Source organism: Megascapheus bottae, chromosome 2 (genome assembly GCF_031878675.1).
Source record: "Megascapheus bottae isolate mThoBot1 chromosome 2, mThoBot2.hap1, whole genome shotgun sequence".
Classification (NCBI taxonomy): Eukaryota; Metazoa; Chordata; class Mammalia; order Rodentia; family Geomyidae; genus Megascapheus; species Megascapheus bottae.
In genome coordinates, this window is record NC_143510.1 from 78,734,577 (window position 1) to 78,757,869 (window position 23,293).

Below are 23,293 nucleotides of genomic sequence, written 5' to 3' on the forward strand. Positions count from 1 at the left end.
TGCAACAGATGGTTTAGGGCATTATAATTACTAGTGAGTGTTTAGCCTGTGAGACGATGGCAATTAAAAAAAAACAGTCTGTGTAAAGTATTTAAGCCTCTGTTTTAATCAAATGTTAGCAGTGATGATGATGATGGTAATGGGATGACCATTACCACATGTGTATGTGTGAGGAGGTCCTTGACTTTTTTGATTTTAAACAATATCCTTAGTGGCTTCTATTTTTGGCCAAGTGTTGTTCAAATCCTGGCAGGAAAAAAAAACCTCTGGAACTATTTGAAAAAAAAAATGGACTGAATAAACCTTAAGTAGAGCTCTCAAGAAAATAAGGTAAGTGTCTGGGTCCAAAATAGAAAGGATAACTGAAAAACTAAATGATAAGTTTACCAGTAGCTGGGCATGAGAAGCTTAGATTTTTAACAGTCTTCTGGGAATGAAGCTTGAGTATATGAAAGATGAAGATGGCCCTGAGATTCTTCATTCAGAACTTACATGACATTGACTCCTATGATAAAAGAACTAGAACAAAATCTGTTTATGTTTAGAGTTATCTCAGCCTGGGTCTTCAGAAGAGGAGTGAATGGGAGAAAGTCTCTCTCCCAAATGATTTATAACCTTGGGCCTGCCCTTAAATAGGTTTTCTATTTGAACTCACACTGCTTGAGTTACTTGGGAACATCTTTGAGCCTGTGATTCTTTAGAGAAAAGGTACCTTGAATGGTTGTATATAATCAAGTTGTACATATTCTAGAGATACAAGGATGATTTACCATTAGAAAATTTATAATGTTATATATAACATTAACAGAGAAAGGGTAAAAAAGTATGATCAACTCACTAGACAGACTTACAATTAAATCATTTGATAAGATTCAACATCCTTCCTCTCTCCCTCCCAGCAGTCCTCCCTCCCTCTCTTCCTCCTTCCATCTCTCTCTCTTTCCTTCCTTCCTTCCTTCCTTCCTTATTTCCTTCCTTCCTTCCTTCTTCCTTCCTTCCTCCCTCTCTCTTTCCCTCTCTCCCTCTTTCTCTCCCTTTCTTTCTTTCTCTTCTTTCTTCCTTTCTTTCTTCCTTCCTTCCTTTCTTTCTTTCTTTCTTTCTTTCTTTCTTTCTTTCTTTCTTTCTTTCTTTCTTTCTCTTCCTTCCCTCTCTCTTTCCCTTCCTACATTCCTCCTTTCCTCCCTTCCTCCCTTCCTCTCTCCCTCCTTCCCTCCCTTCTCTCATCTCCCTCTCTCTCTCTCCCTCTCTCTCTTTCTTTCTTTTTCCTTCCCTCTCTTTCCCTTCCTACATTCCTCCTTTCCTCCCTTCCTCCCTTTCTCTCTCCCTCCTTCCCTCCCTTCTCTCATCTCTCTCTTTCTTTCTTTCTCTTCCTTCCCTCTCTTTCCCTTTCTTTCTTTCTTTCTTTCTTTCTTTCTTTCTTTCTTTCTCTTTCTTTCTTTCTTTCTTTCTTTCTTTCTTTCTTTCTTTCTTTCTTTCTTTCTTTCTTTCTCTTCCTTCCCTCTCTCTTTCCCTTCCTACATTCCTCCTTTCCTCCTTCCCTCCCTTCTCTCATCTCCCTCTCTCTTTCTCTCTCCCTTTTTTGCTTTCCTTTTTTTGTTTAAGGCTAGCATTTTACCATTTGAGCCACAGCTCTACTTCCAGCTTTTTGGTGGTTAATTGGAGATGAGTCTCATGGACTTTTTTGCCCTAGCTAACTTGGAATCTTGATCCTCAGATCTCAGCCCGCCTGGATAGCTGGAATTGCAGATGTTAGCTACAAGCATCCAGCACAACCATCCTTTAAAAAATGACTCTTGGGCATTAGAAATAGAAGGCCTACTTATCTAATAAAGGGTGCCATCCAAAGACCCTAAATGAACATTATGCCCAAAGATTAAAAGTAGCCCATCTATTCTGTAACCACATAAGAATATCTGCCATTCTTCTGTTTATCATTTTCTCTGAGACTTAAATGATTTTTAAAAGAGAAAGTAGAAACAAGATATAAAGACTATAAAGGAAGTAATAACTTCATCTTTATTCACAGACATGTGTAATGTATGACAGACTATTTAGTAATAATCTAAGTTCTATAAGCAGATGAGTAGATAAACTGTGAATAGCCTCAATTCATGCTATATGAATCTGAGATGAATGAATTACAGTAGAATTTGGATTAGAGTCAGCTTGGCATCACTATAGATCCCCTCTGAAGTCACATTTGAGTAATAGGGGAAACCTAGAACTGTATTCGCAGCGTCTCGTTTCCATATGGCCCTAAGTGGCTAGTATTCCAAGAAGGGGAATGCACAGGAATTCTATTGTAGAAGATAAGAGAGGTTTCATTCTGAAGTGGCAGGTGGGAGATGAGGATTTACCAGTCACATTGTGTGAGCTTTTATAGTTCAACGGCTTCCATGTAGTAGGGTGCTTGAGGCTGTTGTCTACTGCCTCCTAGATTCACTTACTGTTGGCAGCTGTCTTCAGGCTTGCTCCTTCATGTCTTCTAATAGTGTTGGATGCTTCTTATTTTGTTCATTGATTCTCTTTCTGCATGTAACAATCTAGTATCCTTCTGTGCTAAGAATCCTGACAACTTGAATGTATTTTAGCAACATATACTTCAGTGAAAAAGTAGTCTGCATATATAATAGAGCATTTAATCAGGATGCATAATATTAAGGCCACATACACATGCAGTAGAGGTTTAAAACATGCAAAAGTATGGCAGAATAAAATTTAAGGACAATAGCTATTATTAGGGGGCAGAGAAAAGGCATGACATTGTAGACAGCTACATAGGGATTTTTATGTTCTGCATGTATCTATATGATTTATTCCAAAAAAAACTTCTAGAAAAATATACAAACTTGGAAAGTTTGAACATAACTGGGTGTTCTTCATAGTATTCTATAACTTTATCTCTGTGTGAGGATAGCTACATTAAAAAGCTATTTCTATTTTTTAAATGATGATGTAGATGTAGACCATTGGGTTTGGTGGACTCTAGATCTTTTGTTTTAGTGATCAAATCTAGAGCCTCCCACCTGGAAAGCAAGCACTCTACCACTCTTGAGTTGCAACTCAAGCCTTGATTTTTTTTTTTCATTCTGTGTGACAGGCAGGCCTTGAACTTATAATCCATCTGCCTCAGCCTCTCATTTGTTTGGTTATGGGTTTGTGCCACCATACCCAGCTAAAATCTAAACTTGTAGTTCTGAGATTTGTATGATAACTCAATAGTTGTAAATATTTAAGTATTACTTGAGATTCAAATAAAATGGTAGATATGCAAAAATAATTAAAAAATTAAGTATGCAAAAATGACATATATTGACATATATATTGACATATATATTGGCATATATATTGAAATTCTTTTTTTAATTGTTGGGATAATGTATAGAGGAGTTACAGTTATATTCATCAGGTAGTGGGTACATTACTTCTCGAACCTTGATATCCCTTATGTTTTTGTTCCCCTTTCTCTCTCCCCTCCCCCTCCCAGTTATCTCATTTTCCCCCTTCCCTTCTATTTCAAATAAACAAATGAGTATATATATATAGTATATAAAAATTCTTTTTGAGACAAGGCCTTGATGCATATCTCAGGCTGGTCTGGTGCTCTCTGTGTAGCTCAGGTTTGGTATCAAACTCCTGATCCTCCTGTCTTCACCTTCCTAGTGTTGGGAGTGTAAGTGTGTGTTACCATGCTATGCATAATCAGAAGTTTGAAAAAAATAAATAGAAATTATATACATGTTTGTGAAAAGTTTAATTTATACTTGGAAAATTGATTATATTAATTATTTTTCTTTTCATTTATATTCTGTCAAAGAGAAGCACACTTATTAAGACATCCAACATTGTTAATGTTGGGTAAATTATTTAAGATTCTGCTACTTAGTTTTGAATTATTGTTAAGAAGAGTTTGGAAATTTTGCATATGATTATCTTTTTTTCTTTATGTTTATGAAACTATTTTAGAAAAAACCTGTGGAGCAGCTGTTTTATGCTTATGAACTCCTTGATAAAGCAATTAGTGGAATGAATTTACATTTCATGTTAACTACTTTGCCAAATGGATCATCAGTAATTGACCATTGCTATGTCAAGGTGAGAATGGGGAAATCTTGGATCAGGAAGTTCCACTTATCCAGGATGACTTGCAAATAGGTAAAAACAGTGTGATTTGTAGCAGTTTTCCTCTTATAGAGCAGAAATATCTTTTTCCAGAAATATCTCAAGCAGAGTGACTTTGAATTTGTCATTGAAGAGGTCATTCTGAGTGTACTTACTGCTGCATGAGGCAATCACAAAGGGTTCAGAGGGAGCAAAATTTAATGGCTCTAAGTAAGATACAACTTGATGTGCTAATAGGATACAGTTATTTTCAATGTGTTTTGATACTTTCTCTTTTCATTTTTACTTTAACTCTTCTGGACCAAAGTGCTCCCATGATACAGGTGGAGACACTTACAAACCAATCTCAGAAAATACTTTCATGATGGATTTGCATCTGGAACTCATTCAAGCTCAGCATCGAATAGCCGTTGAACTTCTTGACCAATTACATGGTAATAGTCCTTAAAGCAAAGAACTATACTGTTGAAAAATAGATTAAATTTAATTTGTAATTGTATTCTAGTTGGCTCAGTGTTCTCCAGATAAATTTGATTATTTTGTTTTCTTTTTTCTTCTCTTGCATGTACCAATTGACAGTTCCCTACCATCCTCTTATCTTCTTTCTTACACACACACACACACACACACACACACACACACACCTCCCTCCCTCCCCTCTCCTCCCTCCCTCCCTCCCTCTCTCCTTCCCATCCTTCCTCCTTCCCTCCCTTTCTTCCTTCCTTTCTTCCTTCCTTTTTTGTTATCTCTCTCTCTCTCTCTCCCTCCCTCCCTCCCTCCCTCCCTCCCTCCCTCTCTCTCTCTCTCTCTCTCTCTCTCTCTCTCTCTCTCTCTCTCTCTCTCTCTCTCTCTCTCTCTCTCTCTCTCTTTCTCTATCTCTCTTTGTTGCCAGTCCTGGGCTTCAGCTCAGGGCATGAGCATTGTCCTTGGGATTTTTCAAAGTCAGAGCTCTACCACTTGAGCCACAGCACCACTTCTGGCTTTTTTCTATGTATGTGGGACTGAGGAATCAAACCTGGGTCTTCATGCATGCTAGGCAAGCACTCTACCAGTAGGACAAACTCCCAGTCCCTATTCTCTCTTTTTTTTATTCCTTCTTCTCTTTCTTCCTTTTTTGCAGTACTGGGGTTTGAACTTGTGCTTGCTAGGCAGGTGCTCTTATCATTTGAGCTTCACCTCTAGCCCTTTTGTGCTGTGTGTGTGTGTATGTACCAGTCCTAGGGCTTGAACTCAGGTCTGGGTGTTATCCAAGAGCAAGTTTGCTCAAGGCTAGTAGTGCTCTACCACTTGAGTCACAGCTCTACTTCTGGGTTTTTGGTGTTTAATTACAGATAAGAGTCTCATGGACTTTCCTGCCCAAGCTGGCTTATGACCCTCAGATGTCAGCCTTCTGAGTAATTAGGATAACAGGCATGAGGCACTAGTATCCAGCTTATGCATTGTTATTTTTCTGAGAGAGTCTTGCATTTATTACTTGGGACTGGCCTGGGGCCACTTTCTTTTGTCTCCTCCTCTGAGCTTTTCTTTAGGATTATAGATTTTTGACACCATATCTGACTTGGCTTGTTTGTTGAGAGGGCATAGCAGGGTCTCCCTAACTTTTTCCTTCACTTTTGCTGGCTCGAACTTGGATACTTCCAATCTCTGCCTCTTGAACAGCTGGCATTTTTCACAGACAAGTGACATTTATTGTGGTTCAAGGAGTAAGGTGGTAGCCTTGAGCTGCAGAGCTCAGGGACAATGCCCAGACCCAGAGTTCAAGTTCCATGACTGACAAAAGGAAAAAATAATTCTGTTCAAGTCTTCATAAATACTGATATTTTGTTGTTTATAAAGTCATCATGCAGGGGCCGGGAGTTTGGTCTAGTGGTAGAGTGCTTGCCTAGCATGCACAAAGACCCGGGTTCAATTCCTTGGTACCACATACGTAGCAAAAAGCCAGAAGTGGTGCTGTGGCTCAAGTGGTAGAGCCCTAGCCTTGAGAAAATCCAGGGATAGTGCTCAGGCCCTGAGCCCGAGCCCAGGACTGGCAAAAAAAAAAAAAAAAAGTCATCATGCCAAAATCCTTGTTTAAATGCTTTTAAATTTTTTTCTAGTTTTTGCAGAATGGAGTTTGAACTTAGGGCCTTGTAGTTACTAGGTAAGCATTTTACCATTTGAGTCATACTTCTGTAGCTCCTTTTGCCTTGGTTATTTTTGAGGTAGGATCTTGCTTTCTGCATGGGTGAGCCTACACCATGGCTCTCCTGCTTATACTTCTCACAATAGCTGAATGACAGTTGTGAGTTACCATGCTTGTTTTTTTTTTATTTTTTTATTTGAACATATAGGTTCAAACACTGTTTCTTAGAAGACCTGCTGTATGGAATAATTAAAATAACTCAATATCTCTATTATAATAACTAAGTTGAAATTTGATAAGTAAAATTACTTGGAATGATAGGCTGAACATTAAAACATTTTGTTCCAAAATATGAAGAGAAGAGAATTTTTGTGTCAGGTTTTCCTTAAGAAACTGGTCCATAATTCTTTTTTTTTTTTTTTGCCAGTCCTGGGCCTTGAACTAGGGCCTGGGCACTATCCTTGAACACTTTTTGCTCAAGGCTAGCACTCTGCTACTTGAGCCACAGCGCCTTTTCTGTGGATGTGTTTCTGGGGAATTGAACCCAGGGCTTCATGCATGCTAGGTGAGCACGCTACCACTAGCCACGCTCCTGGCCCCCATGATTCTTTTTTTTCCCTTTTTCTTATTTATTTAGTTTTTGTTGGTTGTGAACTCTGGTCCTAGGCGTTGTCCCTGAGCTCTTCAGCTCAAATCCACTGTCCTACCCCTTGAGCCACAGTGCCACTTCTGGTTTTCTAGTGGTTAATTAAAGATAAGAGTCTCAAGGACTTTAGTGCCAGGGCTGGCTTTGAACTGCAATCCTCAGATCTCAGGCTCCTGAGTAGCTAAGATTACAGGTGTGAGCCACTGCACCTGGCCCATTATTTTTTTTAGTAGCTATATTTTATTCAATGAATTAGGATCTTACATACTCATGGACTTACTACTAAATAGTTTATCACATACATACATGTTCATACACATTACACACACGTGTAAGGCTAATTATGTTTAAAAATAATTTGCTTTATTGTTATTATAGAGGTGATTCATAGAGGGATTACAATTACATGAGTCAGATAATTACATTTCCTTTCATATATCTTCTGTTCCCTCATTCTCTCCAAGTCTCTCTTTCACATCTCCACCCATGAGTTGTATAGTTTAGTCCAGTGGGCTCCACTGCTGTACTTTTTCACTCTTTTCCCCTTGAATTCTGTGCCCTTCCCTACATGTAAATACACTATATATATGTATATATATGTATATATATGGTAAGGAAAACAGATTCATCAACATCTAAAAACCAAAAGTCTTTTATTTCTATATCTTGGAGTTCATTTCAGTGTGTATATTATTTTGTATAAATATGAAGAGGTGCATGAGCATTGCACCTTTGTTTTTGTCCTCTAAAAAGAGTATCCCCATTTGATCTCACTGTATCTAGAATTCTGTATAATTTGTCATATCTTAGGACATTTTAGATCTAACTTCCATATATCAGAGAGAACACACACCATTTGACTTACCTCACATAATATGATTTGTTCTAGTTCCCTCCATTTTCCTACCACTGACATTGCTTTATACTTCTTAATAGCTAGTAAATGTGTTTTGACCAGAGGCTACTTAGAAGATATTGATGGTAGACTTGAGTTCAATTTTAAATAGTATTATTGGGTAGTGTTCCTTTGTAGAGTTTTGGGATATCTTTAATGTTTTCCTCCTCTTTATTGGACTTCAGCTCTAGTGTAGATGTTACTGGGCTTCTCCTATCTTTCTTCACTTAGCAGGTTGCTCTCAAACTAAAGTTCCCTAAATATTGAGTGTGTCATTCTTATTCAACAACTTTATGATAATTGCTTGTCCATAATCATGGTAAGAAAGTGAGTCATCTGTGTCTGACATTCAGAATTTCTTCTTTATTTGCAATGATAACAATCAGGAGCATTTAATTATTATTTAAAACAGCCTTGTTAAGGAAATAATGATTAATTATTTCCTGCTTTGCATTGCTGTTCCCATTCAGATCAATTTCCTTACCCTTTGCCATTAAAGAAATATTATATATTTCAGTGAGTTTGTTTCCATCTTTTCATTAGTTACCACCCCAAGGCAACTCCTATGTACTGGCTGGAATAAAAATCTCACTAAGATGGTTTTATTGTATAGGCACTTTCACAGGACAAAGTCAAAATATTGCCAGGTCTCTTGAGCTGAGGAGCGAGCAGATCCAGTTTTTATCTCCATGAGCCAGTAGACCTTTAGGTTCTTCCCTTTCTCCCCTCATCTACTTCCTTTCCCTACTGAACCACTGTCCAGCTACACTCCAGGACCAACTGGAAGTCTTGAGAGAGATTTTGGTCTCTCTATAGTTCTCTGAGCTTTCACAGGGACTCTGATGTCACAGTTTCTCTAGGAAGGCCTGAGAGGAATTTTGACAACTGATTGCTATCAGACTTTCCATCAATAATTTATGAAAAAGTGAATGAACAAAAATTTACCTTCAGGGTGATTTTTACTCAAGATAAAATTGAAAGTAAAATATTTTTATTACTTGGAAATTTTCTGTTCTGAGGTATATCATGACAAATGAGAGAGGATCTGACAGTTGGATAGCATCACAGGGGTCTATTTGCACTTTCAGCTGTTAATGAAAGATAATATGATATGTGATAGAGGAAGCAGTAATTTAAAAAATAGATAATAACTTTAATGTTTAAAATGGTTTCCTATCTTGAATACAAAGCCTAATTTTATTTTATTTTTTTTCGCCACTCCTGGGGCTTAAATTCAGGGCTTGAGCACTCTCCTTGGGCTTATTCAAGGCTAGTGTTCTACCACTTGAGTCATAGCACCACTTCCAGCTTTTTCTGTGTATGTGGTACTGAGGAATAGAACCCAGAGCTTCATACATGCTAGGCAGGCACTCTACGAGTAGGCCATGCTCCCAGCCCCACAAAGCCTAATTGTAATGACAGTTTTCTTCAGTTTTGCAGATCCCAACTGATAGCAAAAGTATGCCTACTAAAGCTTCAGAAAAACTGAAAAAACCTAGAAACCCTGATTGTTTTACAGGTAATTAAAATTGAGATAACTTGTATTTCTCCCCCTTACCACAAAAATTTTGAAATGATAGTTTTATTTTATTATTGTGGTAAAATAACTGTTTGCCTTTGCAGAAGTAAGTGTAATGAATAAAATTAAAAAGAATAAGCTCTCCAAAGCAGTTTACTTAATGCAGAAAGCTCTTTTACTATTTGAGAATAATGCAATATCTACATCTTCATGGAACATCTTGATGGTAACAGTATTTAATTTCTTCTTTTAGTTCAAACATACAACTTTTGTTATAATGAGTGCTTGGTTTCTCTTCTTCCTACATTTTATTATTATCATCAATTTGTTGTACAAAGAAGTTTCATTTAGTCATGACCCCAAGTGCATTATTTGTGTCTCTCATTTTTAAAAAGTAGACTTGGCATGGTAGCTCATGCCTATAATTCTAGCAAACATCAGACAGAAATAAGGATTTCAATTTGAGACCAGCCTGGGGAAAAAGTTAAGGAGACCCATTTCAACAAGTAATCAGATAAGGAAGGGGGGAAAACAAGATGAAGGGTGGGGGTGCTGGGAGGGAAATGGGGACCAAGGCATGAGAAAGAGTATCAATGTTTGTGAAGTAATGCACCATCTATTTGATGAATATAATGTAACCCTTCTATTAATTACAATAAAAATATGGAAAAAAGATTTATAACACACAAAAAATAAGTAATAAGCTACATTGGTGGTATTCATCTGTAATCTGAGCTATGTGGGAAGCCAAAGATAGGGGTTTCAATATCTGAGTCTTTCCTCCAGACAAGAGGGTGAGACCCTACCTGAAAAATGACTAAAGGAAAAATAGCTTGGAGTGTGGCTCAAATGGTGAGTGCTTACTTAGTGAGTATGAAACCCTGTATTCAGTAGTGCCAAATACTTTGTTGTATTCTATTATGAGCTTTCAGATTCATTAATATTTACTTCAGTCTGAGAAAAGTACTAATCTACATCTCTAGTCCTGAACTATTCTGAAACGAGAGACTGTATTTCTCTGGGACATCTTACATAGGAAACAAAATCAGAAGAAAAGCAGGGGAATTATAGTATGGGAATGATAATGTGATGGCCTCCTGCATTTCTTTGGAATTAGAGGACTTGAAGCCTGCTGGCTTTTTCAGATGGATGCTGCAGCTAATTTGTGAAACAGTTCTCCTTTTACACTCTGTGTGTGTGTGTGTGTGTGTGTGTGTGTGTGTGAGTGTGTGTGTGTATGCATACGCATGTGTTCATGTGCACACGCACACACGTGGGTGCTGAGGATTGAACAAGAACCTTGCCTATGTTAAGTACATGGTCTGCCATTGAGCGATGCCCCTAGTTCTTTTTCTTTAATAGGTCTCACTCTAGCCTTGAAATTATTCCTTATTCTTTTGCATATGTTGATTTTATGTTAACTTCCCCAAGATTATCACGTTTTGAGCTATGGGATCTTCTTTCCTTTACCTCATGTATGGCTAGTAAACCTTTGATTATACTGATCATGCTACTCAGCATTCCATTGCTGTGACAAGATACCTGAGTAAAAGGCTTGAAAAGAGGAAAAATTAGACTCATACTTTCAGAGGTTTGTCCATAACCACTTGACTGTGCTGCTTCTGGGCCTGTGGCAAGCCAGTGCCATATTGTGGAAGTATCAGCTGGAGGAAGCCTGTTACCCTCATCATGAATAGGAAAAGAGAGGAAAAGTAGGGATAGAGAAAAGGGAGAGAAGGGTATACCCAAAAGCACTCTTTGGGTCTCAGTATTCACTTTAAATACATGTTTGCAATGACACAACTTCTCTTTACTAGTTTCTACCTGCCAAAGGTTTCTCCACATGCTGATAGTGCCACAGAGTGGTGACTAAGCCTTTCATACATAGGCTTTTGAGGGGAATTCCAAATACAAACTATAGATGAATGGCACTGGAAGACAGAGAACAATGTTGCACAGAATTTGGCTGATAGCATATAATGAATGATTGTGGTTCTTAAGGTACTATGTTATCTCTCATCTCTTTTGCTGTCCCTTGGTTATCTCATATTGTTACACTATCTCACTTTGTTACCTGATATATCGGATATATTTGTATTTGGTTATTTGAAATTGGATAGGGAATGGGGGAAAACAAGATGAGGGGTGAGGGTGGGGGGGAGGGAAATGGGGACCAAGACATGTGAAAGGATATCAATGTATGGGAATTAATGCACCATCTATCTGGCAAATATCATGTAACCCTTCTATTAATTACAATAAAAAATATATGAAAAAAAAGAATTTGGCTGATAGAAGGAAAAAAATCAAAGTTAGGAGGATACAGAGTTAAGAGGGTGTTTGAGAGAAAATTTAGCATATTAGTTTACTACAGGTAAACAGCTGGAACAAAGAAATAGAGAGAGAGAGAGGAAGGAGAAGGAGGAAAGCATGAGAGCAAATTTTGTGCAGAATTATTTTATTTTATTGTTGGCATAATGTATAGAGGGGTTACAGTTACATTCATCAGGTTAGGTGCATTATTTCTCACATATTGATACGTCTTCTCATGTTTTTTTTTCCCACTCCCCTCACCCCACCCCTCCCAGTCATCTTTTTTCCCCCTTCCCTTTCCTATTTCAAATAAATAAACGTATTACGATATACCAGGTAACAAAGTCAGATTCAGTAACAACATGAGATTAACCATAAGGGCAAAAAAAAAAAGAAGAAAAATAACATAGTACATTAAGAACAGCAATCACTCAAGGTTATACTCTTGTTTCTGTATCCTAGAGTTCATTTTATTTAGTCTCATTGTATATTACCTTATGAACCTAAGTTTTAAGCTGTTGTAATCCTCTGCTAGGAGAGTCCTAGATGTGTAGTAATTGTTATAAATGAGGGAAACCATTGAGCCTATGTTCCTTTGGGTCTGGCTTACTTAATATGATTTTTTTCAAGTCTTTCCATTTCCTTATGAATGGAGTGATGTTTGTGATGGCAGCATAAAGTTCCATTGTGTATAAGTACCTCATCTTGTTGATTCAATCATCTACTGAGGGGCATCTGGGTTGGTTCCATATCTTTCTTATGGTAAATAAGGCTTCAATGAACATCTTTGTGCTGGTGGCTTTAGTACGCCTTTGTTTCTGGACGATTGGGTAAATGCCAAGGAGTGGAATTGCTGTGTCATAGGGAAGCTCTATGTTTAGTCTTTTGAGGAACTGCCATACTGCTTTCTATAGTGGTTGAATGAGTTTACATTCCCACCAGCAGTGTAGTAGTGATCTCTCCTGGCCTTTGTGCATAATTATTGAGACTGATTATGTCCATGAAATCAAGTCAGGGACCAGAAAATGAAGGTCTGAGAGAGATAAAAGGATAAATGTTTGAAATTAACACATAGAATCTTGGAATTCAAGTTTTCTGATACACAAGGCTTTCTAGTCATCTGTTAATCAGTTTATCATCTAAAAATAATTTTGTTTTTATTGGCCATGGGGCTTGAACTCTGGGCCTGGGCACTGTCCCTGAGCTCTTCAGCTCAAGGATAGTGCTTTACCACTTTGAGCCACAGTTTTAGTTCTGGTTTTCTGGTAGTTAATTGGAGATAAGAGTCTCATGGTCTTTCATGCTCAGGATGGCTTTGAACTTGAGTAGCTAGGATTATAGGTGTGAACCCCAGCACCTGGCCTAAAAATTATTTTTAATTAGTAAAAGCCACTCAATAAATATTTTTTGAAAAATTCTTTATGTGAGTGATCGTATTCTAAGTTCAGGGGCTAAAATCAAAGTCCTTTACTTATTCAACAAATACTGATTGAGGGGCCGGGTGTTTGGCCTAGGTGGTAGAGTGCTTGCTTAGCATGCATGAAGACCCAGGTTTGATTCTTTGGTACCACATACATAGAAAAAGCTGGAAGTGGTGCTGCAACTCAAGTGGTAGAGCTCTAGCTTTAAGAAAGCCCAAGGCTAGTGCCCAGCCCCTGAGTTCAAGCCCCAGGACTGGCAAAAATAAAAAATAAAATAAATAAAATTAAAGTGATAGCCGGGTGCAGTGGCTTAGGCCTGTAATCCTAGCTTCTCAGGAGGCTGAGATCTGAGGATCAAGGTTCAAAGCCAGCCCAGACACAAAAGGACCTGAGACTCTTATCTCCAGTTAACCTCTAGAAAATGGGAAGTGGGGCAGAGTGGTAGCCTTGAGCTGTGGAGCTCAGGGACAATGCCCTGGCCCAGGGGTAGGGTGGTACCCCTGGGTGGTGCCCAGGCCCAGATTTCAAATGCCACAACCCACAAAATAATAAAGGTAATATACAGAAGGGTTACAGTTATTAAAAAAGATACTGATTGTTTTTTCTTTTTGGGCTTGCCTTTGTGATCTCTACCTTGTCTTTGTGTCCCTGGATTTTCTCCTAGATAACTCAAGTGTGTGGAATCATAAATAAGTAAGTAGGGAACCATGGGTCAGTTTTATAAATTTTTTAACTGCAAGGATACCAGGAGAATTTAGCAGAGGAGTGCCTAAATCAGCAATGGGAAACATCTAGGGAAACACCTAGAGCTTGGAAGAACTTGAACATGGAAAGACACATAGTAGCAAACTAAAGTGGAAAACTTCAAGAATACTGAGTAGCCAGACACAGAGGAGGACAAAGAAGAAAAGCATTCTAGACAGAGAGAACTTACAAGGGAATAGAAGTCAAAGTGTGGTGGTAGTCCCATGGGTCATTCAGGTTGCTAAGGCTTCAATGCATAGGGGGTTGGGAGATAGGATGGTAATACATTAGACCAATGGGAAGATAGAGACAAAGTTCTAAGTCTTTTATTCTAGTCCGAGAGTTTTGGATGGAAAGATGGTTTTATTGTGCAAGGTAGGGAAGTCTATCCTGGAAGAACTGAAGTCTATCCTGGTCGAACTCTGTTAGGGAAAACCACTGATTGTGAATTTCTAGTGTATGAGTTAGGTTTGATGGCCATGTTAAGTAGTTCAAACTGATAAGGCCAAATTTCTCCTGATCTTTGTTGGGTTGCTTAGATCCATTTGTCTCAACAGATACTTCTTTTAGAAATGTTGCTCTCAGGACTAATCCTTTAGCCATTTAGCCTGAATAGAGTAAAAGCTCTGGAGTTTTTTTTTTTAATTATGACTCATTCTTACCATCTTACTGCCATAATATGTCATTCCCCTGTTGTGTTTTTAACTTCCTCCTACTGAGAGAGAGGAGCATCCTGGGGATGTGGGAGGTCTCAAGTTGCCAACACATTTCTCTTGCTTTCTGTTTCTTAAGTGAAACTATTTGAACTTGAGAAAAAGTTATGTTTTTTTATGGTAATCCTCCACAAGAATTTTCACCAATTGAGATCATGTTGAGTATTTATTTTGAGGTCTGTTATCTTCTGCCAGTTACCTCTGCCCCTCGGGGGTAGTTTTTATCCAAATGTTAGGGCTTGATGGTCAGTCCTCAGGGTACTCTACTAAACAGTGATGTTATGGCTCAGGTAATTGCCAAAGTTTTCTTTTTTTTAAAGAAGACAAATATGTTTCTTTCCCTTGACAATCATTTTCTTCTGGGGTATATTACACAATGTTTTACATTATCATGATTTTGTAACAAAATTGTCCCCAAATCGATAGTTGATGTGTCACTAGATACCACAAAAAGGTTTGTAAAACTTGGGTCTCCTCTGAACTCTTAAATAATTTAAAACCTTTTTTACTTTTCCCAAAACTTTCCTGCCACTGTGGATCCAGAAAAATCTCATCAGGTGTCTGATTTGTTTCAAATCAATTAAAAGGAAACCAGTTGGGTTCCACTGATGAGGGACAAATCTTTTGATAATGACTCATTAGCCTTCCAAATCAGATAAATGACTGGCTATTTTTTTGACAGGAAGGTTTTATTTATCTTTTATTTTCTTTCTTTGCTTGTTTGACCTCTGGAAATCCATTTTGAATTTTTATACATTATACCATCTACTTACTTTAGGGGACTGAACCTAGGACTCATACTTGGGGATGTGTTTGGTTACTGACTTCTGATCAAGAAGAACAGTCATCATGTGGCCTATGTGAAGTCTTTAGTCCACTGGGGAATCTACCAGCATTGGCATCTTTGCAGATGCTATTTCTCCTTGGAAAGAGACAAAAGCACCCTTCTATGCAAATGCTAAGGGTTTCCAAGGCAGTGTTCAGTGCAGTTGTTTACTGCCCAGTATCCATTTTACCTTTCAAATACAATTTTTGGGAGGGAGAGTAATTTCTTCTCCATCAGTGAGATGAGATTTGTCCTCAAGAGGACAGTAGTGATGCCAGGGAAGCCCACTGATTGCTCCTCTCGGGGAAACTGGATCTGTAATGCAGAGATGAAAAGAATAAAACTTCAGTCTGTATACGCCAGTTGAAAATTGTAAGGAAAGCTGAGGAAAAAAAGTTTCTTCATGTTGCTTAAGGAATGAAAATTTGGCAGTTTATTCATTCCATTGCCTGTTTCTCGATCATATTGGGATAGTTATGTTCTGCTTCTCTGGGGCTGCATTGATCCAGACCTAGTTTTCCATTTTTTTTGCCAGTCCTGGGCTTGAGCTCAGGGCCTGAGCACTGTCCTTGGGCTTTCTCAAGGCTAGAGCTCTACCACTTGAGCCTCAGCATCACTTCTGGCTTTTTTCTATGTATGTGGCACCGAGGAATCGAACCCGGGTCTTTGTGCATGCTAGGCAAACACTCTACCACTAGGCCAAACTCCCAGCCCTCCAATTGTTTTTATTGCAAAGAAATCCATTTGTTGCATCTAATTTTCTCCTATTTTTTGGAACTTAAGTGAATTTACAGCAGAGAAGAGTTTTTTTTTTTTTTTTTTTTTTTTTTTTTTTTTTTTTTTTTTTTTTTTGCCAGTCCTGGGCTTGGGCTCAGGGCTTGAGCACTGTCCTTGGCCCTTCTCAAGGCTAGAGCTCTACCACTTGAGCCTCAGCACCACTTCCGGCTTTTTGCTATATATGTGGGGTACCGAGGAATTGAACCCGGGTCTTCGTGCATGCTAGGCAAGCACTCTACCACTAGGCCAAACTCCGGGCCCCCTACAGCAGAGAAGAGTTTTTTCCAACAATCCCATATTCTAGTAATTGCACTTCAACAATAAGCAAAAGAGCATTACAGTTTAATAGATTATTTTTAATAATTGATACTCATATAATTTCATAGTCCTATTTTGAAACTAGAACTAACAATAGAGCTAGATGTTCTAATAATTTCTGGCTTTAACATTTTCTGAATTTACATCTTGGTGTCTCCTAAAAAAGCGTTCTATTAACTTTGCTAGCAGTGTTTCATTATGTTTTTCTTTTTCGTATCACTTTAGTCATCCTATTTACTTTTGGGGCAGATATACATAAATTCTCTTTTATTCACAGATTGTCTCAGCTCTTAAATAATTGGTGTATGTGACAATATCATTATGAAAGAACAAAATCTTTCTGGTTCTGACCCCCTTTTTTAAGATCAAATTACTACCTTCAGATTTCAAATACTGGCAAAAGATTTTTTATCATATTTACACAGTGGGGTTTTTCTCTTCCTATTCTTTCTTTTTTGTCAGTCGTGAGAAAATGGCCTATAGACACATGAAGAAATGTTCGAAATCTCTGGTCATAAAAGAAATGCAAATCAAAACAACCCTAAGATTCTACCTCACTCCAGAAAGAATGGCCAGGATCAAGAAAACTAATAACAACAGATGCTGGAGGGGATGTGCAAACTCCTTCAACCACTATGGAAAGCAGTATGGCAGTTCCTCAAAAGACTAAACATAGAGCTCCCCTATGACCCAGCAATTCTGCTACTTGGCATTTACCCAATCGTCCAGAAACAAGGGCATACTAAATCCACCAGCACAATGATGTTCATTGCAGCACTATTTACCATAGCAAAGATATGCAATCAACCCAGATGTCCCTCAGTTGATGACTGGATCAACAGATGTGGTATTTATACACAATGGAATTCTGTGCTGCTATCAGAATGACATTGCGCCATTTGTAAGGAAACTAGCTTACAATCCCAATAGCAGTGCAGTAGGGTTCCTTTTTCTCCACAACCCTGCCAACATCGGTCATTGTCTGAGTTCAAAATCATGGCCATTCTTGTTGGGGTAAGGTGGTATCTTAGGGTTGTTTTTATTTGCATTTCCTGTATGACCATGGATGATAAGCTCCCGTGTTGGGGGAGTAAATGTTTATAACTGTAATATTGTGGGAATGGATTGTACCCTTTACTAATATGTAGTGGCCATCTTTATCTTTATATACTGATTTTACTGAGAAGTTAATTTTGTCAGAGATTAAGATTGCTACTCCTGCTTTTTTGCATGGTGTGTTGGAGTGGAAAATTCTTTTCCATCCTTTCACTTGGAGTTTGTTTCTGTCTTTGGCAGTGAGGTGAGTCTCTTGGAGGCAACATATGGATGGATCTTGTTTCTTAATCCAGTCTACTGCTCTGTGTCTTTTGATTGTATTGTTCAGCCCATTCACATTTAGGGAAATTATTATTATTATTTTTTTGCCAGTCCTGGGCTTGAGCTCAGGGCCTGAGCACTGTCCTTGGATTTTCTCAAGGCTAGAGCTCTACCACTTGAGCCTCAGCACCACTTCTGGCTTTTTTCTATGTATGTGGTACCGAGGAATTGAACCCGGGTCTTCATGCATGCTAGGCAAGCACTTTAACCACTAGGCCAAACTCCCGGCCCTAGGGAAATTATTGAGAAGTGGGGTTAGTGTCCTTTGTCATTATTTATGTTTACTTCTGAACTTCTTTCTCTCTCTTTTTTCCCCTTTTGTGTTTAGTGATTTTTAGGTGATAGCTTCTTGGTGGGGATTCTGGAATTTGTTCATGATTATTTAATATTTTTTGTAATGCTGGTTCAGTGTGCACGTATTCATATAGCTTCTCTTTGGAATGAAATATTCTTGTTTCTCCCTCAAATGTAAATGCTAATTTTGCTGGATATATCAGTTTGGTCTTCAGGGCATGAATGATATTTTTCCAAGCTTTTCTTGCATTTAGGGTTTGCTTAGATCTGTAGTTATTCTAATTTTTTTCCCATTGTAGTATAGCTCTTTCTTTGTTTTTGCAGTATTTAAGATCAGCTCCTTAGTATTCTGGTCTAATGTTTTTAGTATGATGTGACTAGATGAGTTCCTTCTAGGATGTTGCCTGCTTGGAGTTCTGAAGCCTTCAATAATGTATTTTCCCTTTTGAGGTTGGGGAAGTTCTCTGCTATGATTTTGGTAAATAAGGGTTGCATTCCCCTATTAAGAAACTCTTCCCTTTCTTCTATTCCTATTATGTGATGATTAGATTTCTTGGCTGTATCTGCCAGGTCCTGGAGTTCTCTGGTGAATTCTGACTGATTTCTCCAGACTGATGTTTCTCTGTTCCAGCTCTTGTGTTTTTATCTTCCATTCCTGATGTCCTATCCTCCATCTCAGTCAATCTGTTGCTTAATGCTTCCATTTTTGTTTGCATTGTGGACACAGAGTTGATCATATCTGCTCTAAGGGTATTAATCTTTTATTCTAGGGAAGTATAATTTTTATCTATTTTTCTTTTGAATTCGAGGAGCTCCTTGTTGATTTCCTGCTCATGTTCCTGGAATTGGTTTTGGAATTCTGCTTTAATCTCTTTTTTTCATGTCTGTGATCATCTCCTTGAACAGGGTCACGTTTCCTGTCTCATTTCTTTGGATGGTGACATCTCTCTGGTCCCTTCACTCTTGTTTCCTTTTGGGCTTTGTGTGCGACTTTGATTATTTATATATGTCGTGATTTGTTGTTGCACTTATATATGTCGTGATTTGTCCTTGAACTTTCCAAGGCATCGTGGACTGTTGTTGTAGGTTTGCTCTGTGGTTGGTCGGTGGCAGTCTTTACTTGGTTTGGGGCTGATGGTTCTGGGAATCTGTGTAAATGTGGCTCTCAGCCAAATTAGTTCTGCTGCTGTCTGGGTAGGAGATTTTAGCTTTTACAGGTATGTCTGCCTGTTTCCAGAGGCTGTGTGCCACTGCACAGCTAGCTCTCAGCTCAACCAGTGGCCCCACAGTGGACCGTAGGATGGAGTTGCTCACTTCGGTCTCAGCTAGCTGGGTGGATGGCTAGTTTTCCTATCCTTTTCCCAGGGGCGGGGCATGGCTGATGACCTGGGGTTTGGGAGTTTCTAAGAGCTCTCAGCTAAACCAGCTTGACTGGATTCCGCCCTGTTCCCAGGGGCAGGGCCCAGCTGAAGACATGGGGTCTGAGGGCAGAGCTGCTCCTTTCTGGCTCTCAGAGTGGGAGGTTGGCCCCTTCTGGTCTGCCCTTCAGTTCCCTGCTGTGTTTCAGGGAAGTACCGGGCCACTTTGGCTGAGAGGCTTTCTATGACTCTGTGGGGAGACCCCCCTGGTGCTGGTACTCGGTCTGTGTGGGATTCCTCCCTCTGGATTCCACTGCTTGCTAGAATTCTGGGCTTCCCTGAGCCCCCATGCCCTCCTTAGGAGCGGGTGGTGAGCGGTGGGGGAGGGGTCCTCATGTTTCAGATTCTTTGAGAAGGTTGGATATAAGCTTTATCTGGGTTTCTTTTCCAGTTTGTATACTTCGTTGCTTCTTGAATTTGTAGTTGTGGATTTCTTAAGATAGTTGGCTCCTGGGATTCCCTGATTCTCTCTTTTTATGGAAAAGAGCTAGGCTGGGTCCCTATTGTTTCAGCGCCATCTTCCTCTCCTTATGGTTTTTATGATAATTCATTAGTACCTCATTGTTAGCATCAAGAGTACCATTTGTGGACTGTTTTGGCTAGTAACTTAAAAATTACTATTTTTAATAATGGTAAAAATTTTCCTGATTTCTTGAATCTTTTAAATATTAGTAATAGTAATATTCTAATAGCTGGGTGCTGGTGGCTCATGCTTATATACCTAGCTAACCAGGAGGTTGAGATTCGGAGGATCACAATTTGAAACCAGCTCTGGCAAAAAAAAAAAAAAGGAAAAAGGCTGAAAAATTTTATCTCTCATTGACCAACAAAACACCTGGCTAAAAATAGTTCAAATAGAAAAGTGAAAAAAAACACAGATGTAGTTTAACTAGGATTATTAAGACTAAAATACAGTTTTATTATTTTTTATTGTCAGGATAATATATAGAGGGGGTTACAGTTACATTTGTCAGGTAGTAGGTGCATTACTTCTTGCACATTGATACCCCTTCTCATGTTTTTGTCCCAGTTTCCCTCATCCCACCCCCTTTCAATCATCTTGTTTTCCTCCCTTCCCTTTCCTATTTCAAATACACAAATAAACGTATATATAATATACCAGGTAACAAAGTCAGATTCAATAACAACATAAGATTAACAATAAGGGCAAAAAAATAACATATTAAAAACAACAATCACACAAGAGATGAGAAAGGGTGTCAGTGTGAAGTAATGCATCTTCTATCTGGTCAATATAATGTAACCTTCTATTAATTACAATAAAAATATATGAAAAAAGCTTTTGTTTCCATATCCTAGAGTTCATTTTAGTTTTATTATTATTTATCATTAGTCAATCAATTCCTGTGTTCTAAATATTAGGATTTTTTTTATCATCACTTTTTTGGAAATGTAGTTGATTTTTTTGGATACTGATTATTGAACCCAGGGAACTTGGCCACTTTTAAGCCATGCTATCAAGAATCTACTTCTGTATTTTTGTGTGAAGTAGGGTCTCTTTAACTTTACCTGCACTGACCTAAAACTTATAATTTGCTTGCTTCTGCCTGATGAATAGCTGGGATTACTTGCCTGTGCCACTATGCTCAGAAATTGAAATGTAATTTACATAAAATATTTATGGTCTTTTATTTTATCTGTCTAATCTTCCCTGTGAGTAACCTCTTAAAATAATGATCACTTTAAGATTTACAGATAATGTCATTATTTTTCTTATGGATAATGGAAATGATGGTAGATATTCAGAGGCTTTATTTAAAAATATCTCATTAATATGCAATATTAATAAAACTTAGACATAAATATGATACCATTGTGATCATAGTTAGCTTCATTTAGTAGTCATTTTGTAATTCTGCAGAATCATTCATTTATGTGCCACTGAGGCTTTAGAAACAGCAAATAGAAGGATACTGTTAACATAACCTGAATTTTAACAATATAAAGAAGAAGCTCTTGAAATGTTTTATTTTCTATTTTTCATGCTTCATTATAGGAAGCATATTCTTTAATTGAGAAGGTAGAAACAGAACAAACTGCCCTATATTCATATCAGAAGTATTTGGAAAGTTCAAAAACAAAAAAAAGCAGAATCCCTCCTCCGCCTATTCTGCTGCTCCGGACTCATTGCTCTGTGATGTTTAAGCCTGCACCATTTATTTGTGATGTTAAGGTAGGCTGCTGATTATGATCTTTACCTCATGCAGAGCACTGGAAGTATTTTTATGACTATAATGATTCATGCTTTTATTACTTTTAGTACCTGAATGGTCTTCATTATAAGCACTGGACACCAGATTAGTATTCTAATGTCTCACCCATACTGTTTCTTCATGGCAGATTTTTTCCCTTTATGCCATTTATGAGATATTCTATATAACCAACTCTATGGTAAGAGAAATTTCCCCTTCCTATCTTTGTCACTATGGCACAGAAGTATACTAGCATTCTAATATGCCCAAGAGAGGCTTCACTTGAAGTGAATGAGACATTCTCAGAGCCAGTAATGGAGATGAGGCAGTGGACTGTAGAAGTTTCCTTTTTTCTTTTTCTTTTTGTTTGGCTAGTCCTAGGGCTTGAACTCAGGGCCGGGCACTGCCCTTGGACACTTTTTTTCAAGGCTAGTGCTCTGCCACTTGAGCCACAGCACCACTTCCAACTTTTTCTGGGTATATGGTACCAAGGAATCAAACCTGGGGCTTCATGCATGCTGGGTGAGTATTCTACAACTAGGCCACACTCCTGGCCCCTGGGATTTAGTTTTCTACCAAGAATTTTGCTTCTCCTAATTTATATTTTAAAAAGTGCATTTTTCTCATTTGGGTGATTAATAATGTGTTTTTTGATGTTGTATACATGAATAAATTTTGATATTTGATTATTTTAGGGTGCTTTGCACGGATATACTTGGAAGTCAAGTACATTTAAGTTTAAAATTACAGCTATATTCCTCATTAGCAGTCTGTCTTCAGGAAGATAAATACATTTTTCTGAAGACATTGTCACTTGTAAAATGTATTTACTCTGAAAATAAGATGAGTAATACACAATGCTCTTTGCATATTAATATATGACTCTTTACACCTGTGTTTTGGTAAAGTTTACCAAAGTTAGTGGGGTTATAGACTGTGATGACATTATTTGGTGATATTTTTCATAAATTCAGTCCAGAGAACATTTACTAAGCATCTATGATATATCCAGCACTGGGCAAGGTATTTGAGTCATGAAGCTCAACAGAGATGATATGGTTCATTCTTTGTAGAATTCAGATTGATAAGGAGATTTACATCAGTATGAGATGTTACCACTATTGTAATGTTTTTCATTTGCTATAACATGTTTTTCTGCTTTTAACACTTGCACAGTTCAACTCTGGGCCTTTGGAATCTTTTTAAGAACAGGGCTTTACCGATTTTGAATGTTTTAGCACAGAATAAAGGCTAGATAATTTATGAAATTTTTGTTTAATCTTTTGTTAAGTTAGCCCAAATTTTAATTTCTATATATGTAAGTATAATAACCATTTATTTTATTTTACAATATTTGGAAAATAGGAAGACTTAAGATTCCCACATGTACCCTTCACTTCCAGTTCTTGTCAGCTGGTACATTTTATGAAGTTTATGTAAATTAGGAACAGTCATCTGGTGTTGCCAGCTCATCAGCACTAGGTGGTGCCATGGGCTTAAATAAGTTCTCTGCAGATCCAGCCATCTTTTGTCTTTTCAAAACCTCTTTTTAAGGCATTCATTTCATTAAAATCT

The 23,293-nt window shown here is 38.0% G+C and overlaps 1 protein-coding gene across 4 annotated transcripts in view; it reads left to right on the forward strand.

Annotated features, from left to right (window-relative positions):
* The window catches only part of Cfap54 (cilia and flagella associated protein 54), a 270,425-nt gene that overhangs the window by 48,938 nt on the left and 198,194 nt on the right, over nucleotides 1-23,293 (forward strand). For all 4 annotated transcript variants that reach the window (XM_090328446.1, XM_090328444.1, XM_090328445.1 and 1 more), the window contains exons 16-20: nucleotides 3,967-4,095; nucleotides 4,430-4,556; nucleotides 9,218-9,304; nucleotides 9,409-9,530; nucleotides 21,523-21,699. In XM_090328446.1, the coding sequence (XP_090184572.1) occupies nucleotides 3,967-4,095; nucleotides 4,430-4,556; nucleotides 9,218-9,304; nucleotides 9,409-9,530; nucleotides 21,523-21,699 (642 nt within the window). The remainder of the gene's footprint in view (nucleotides 1-3,966; nucleotides 4,096-4,429; nucleotides 4,557-9,217; nucleotides 9,305-9,408; nucleotides 9,531-21,522; nucleotides 21,700-23,293) is intronic.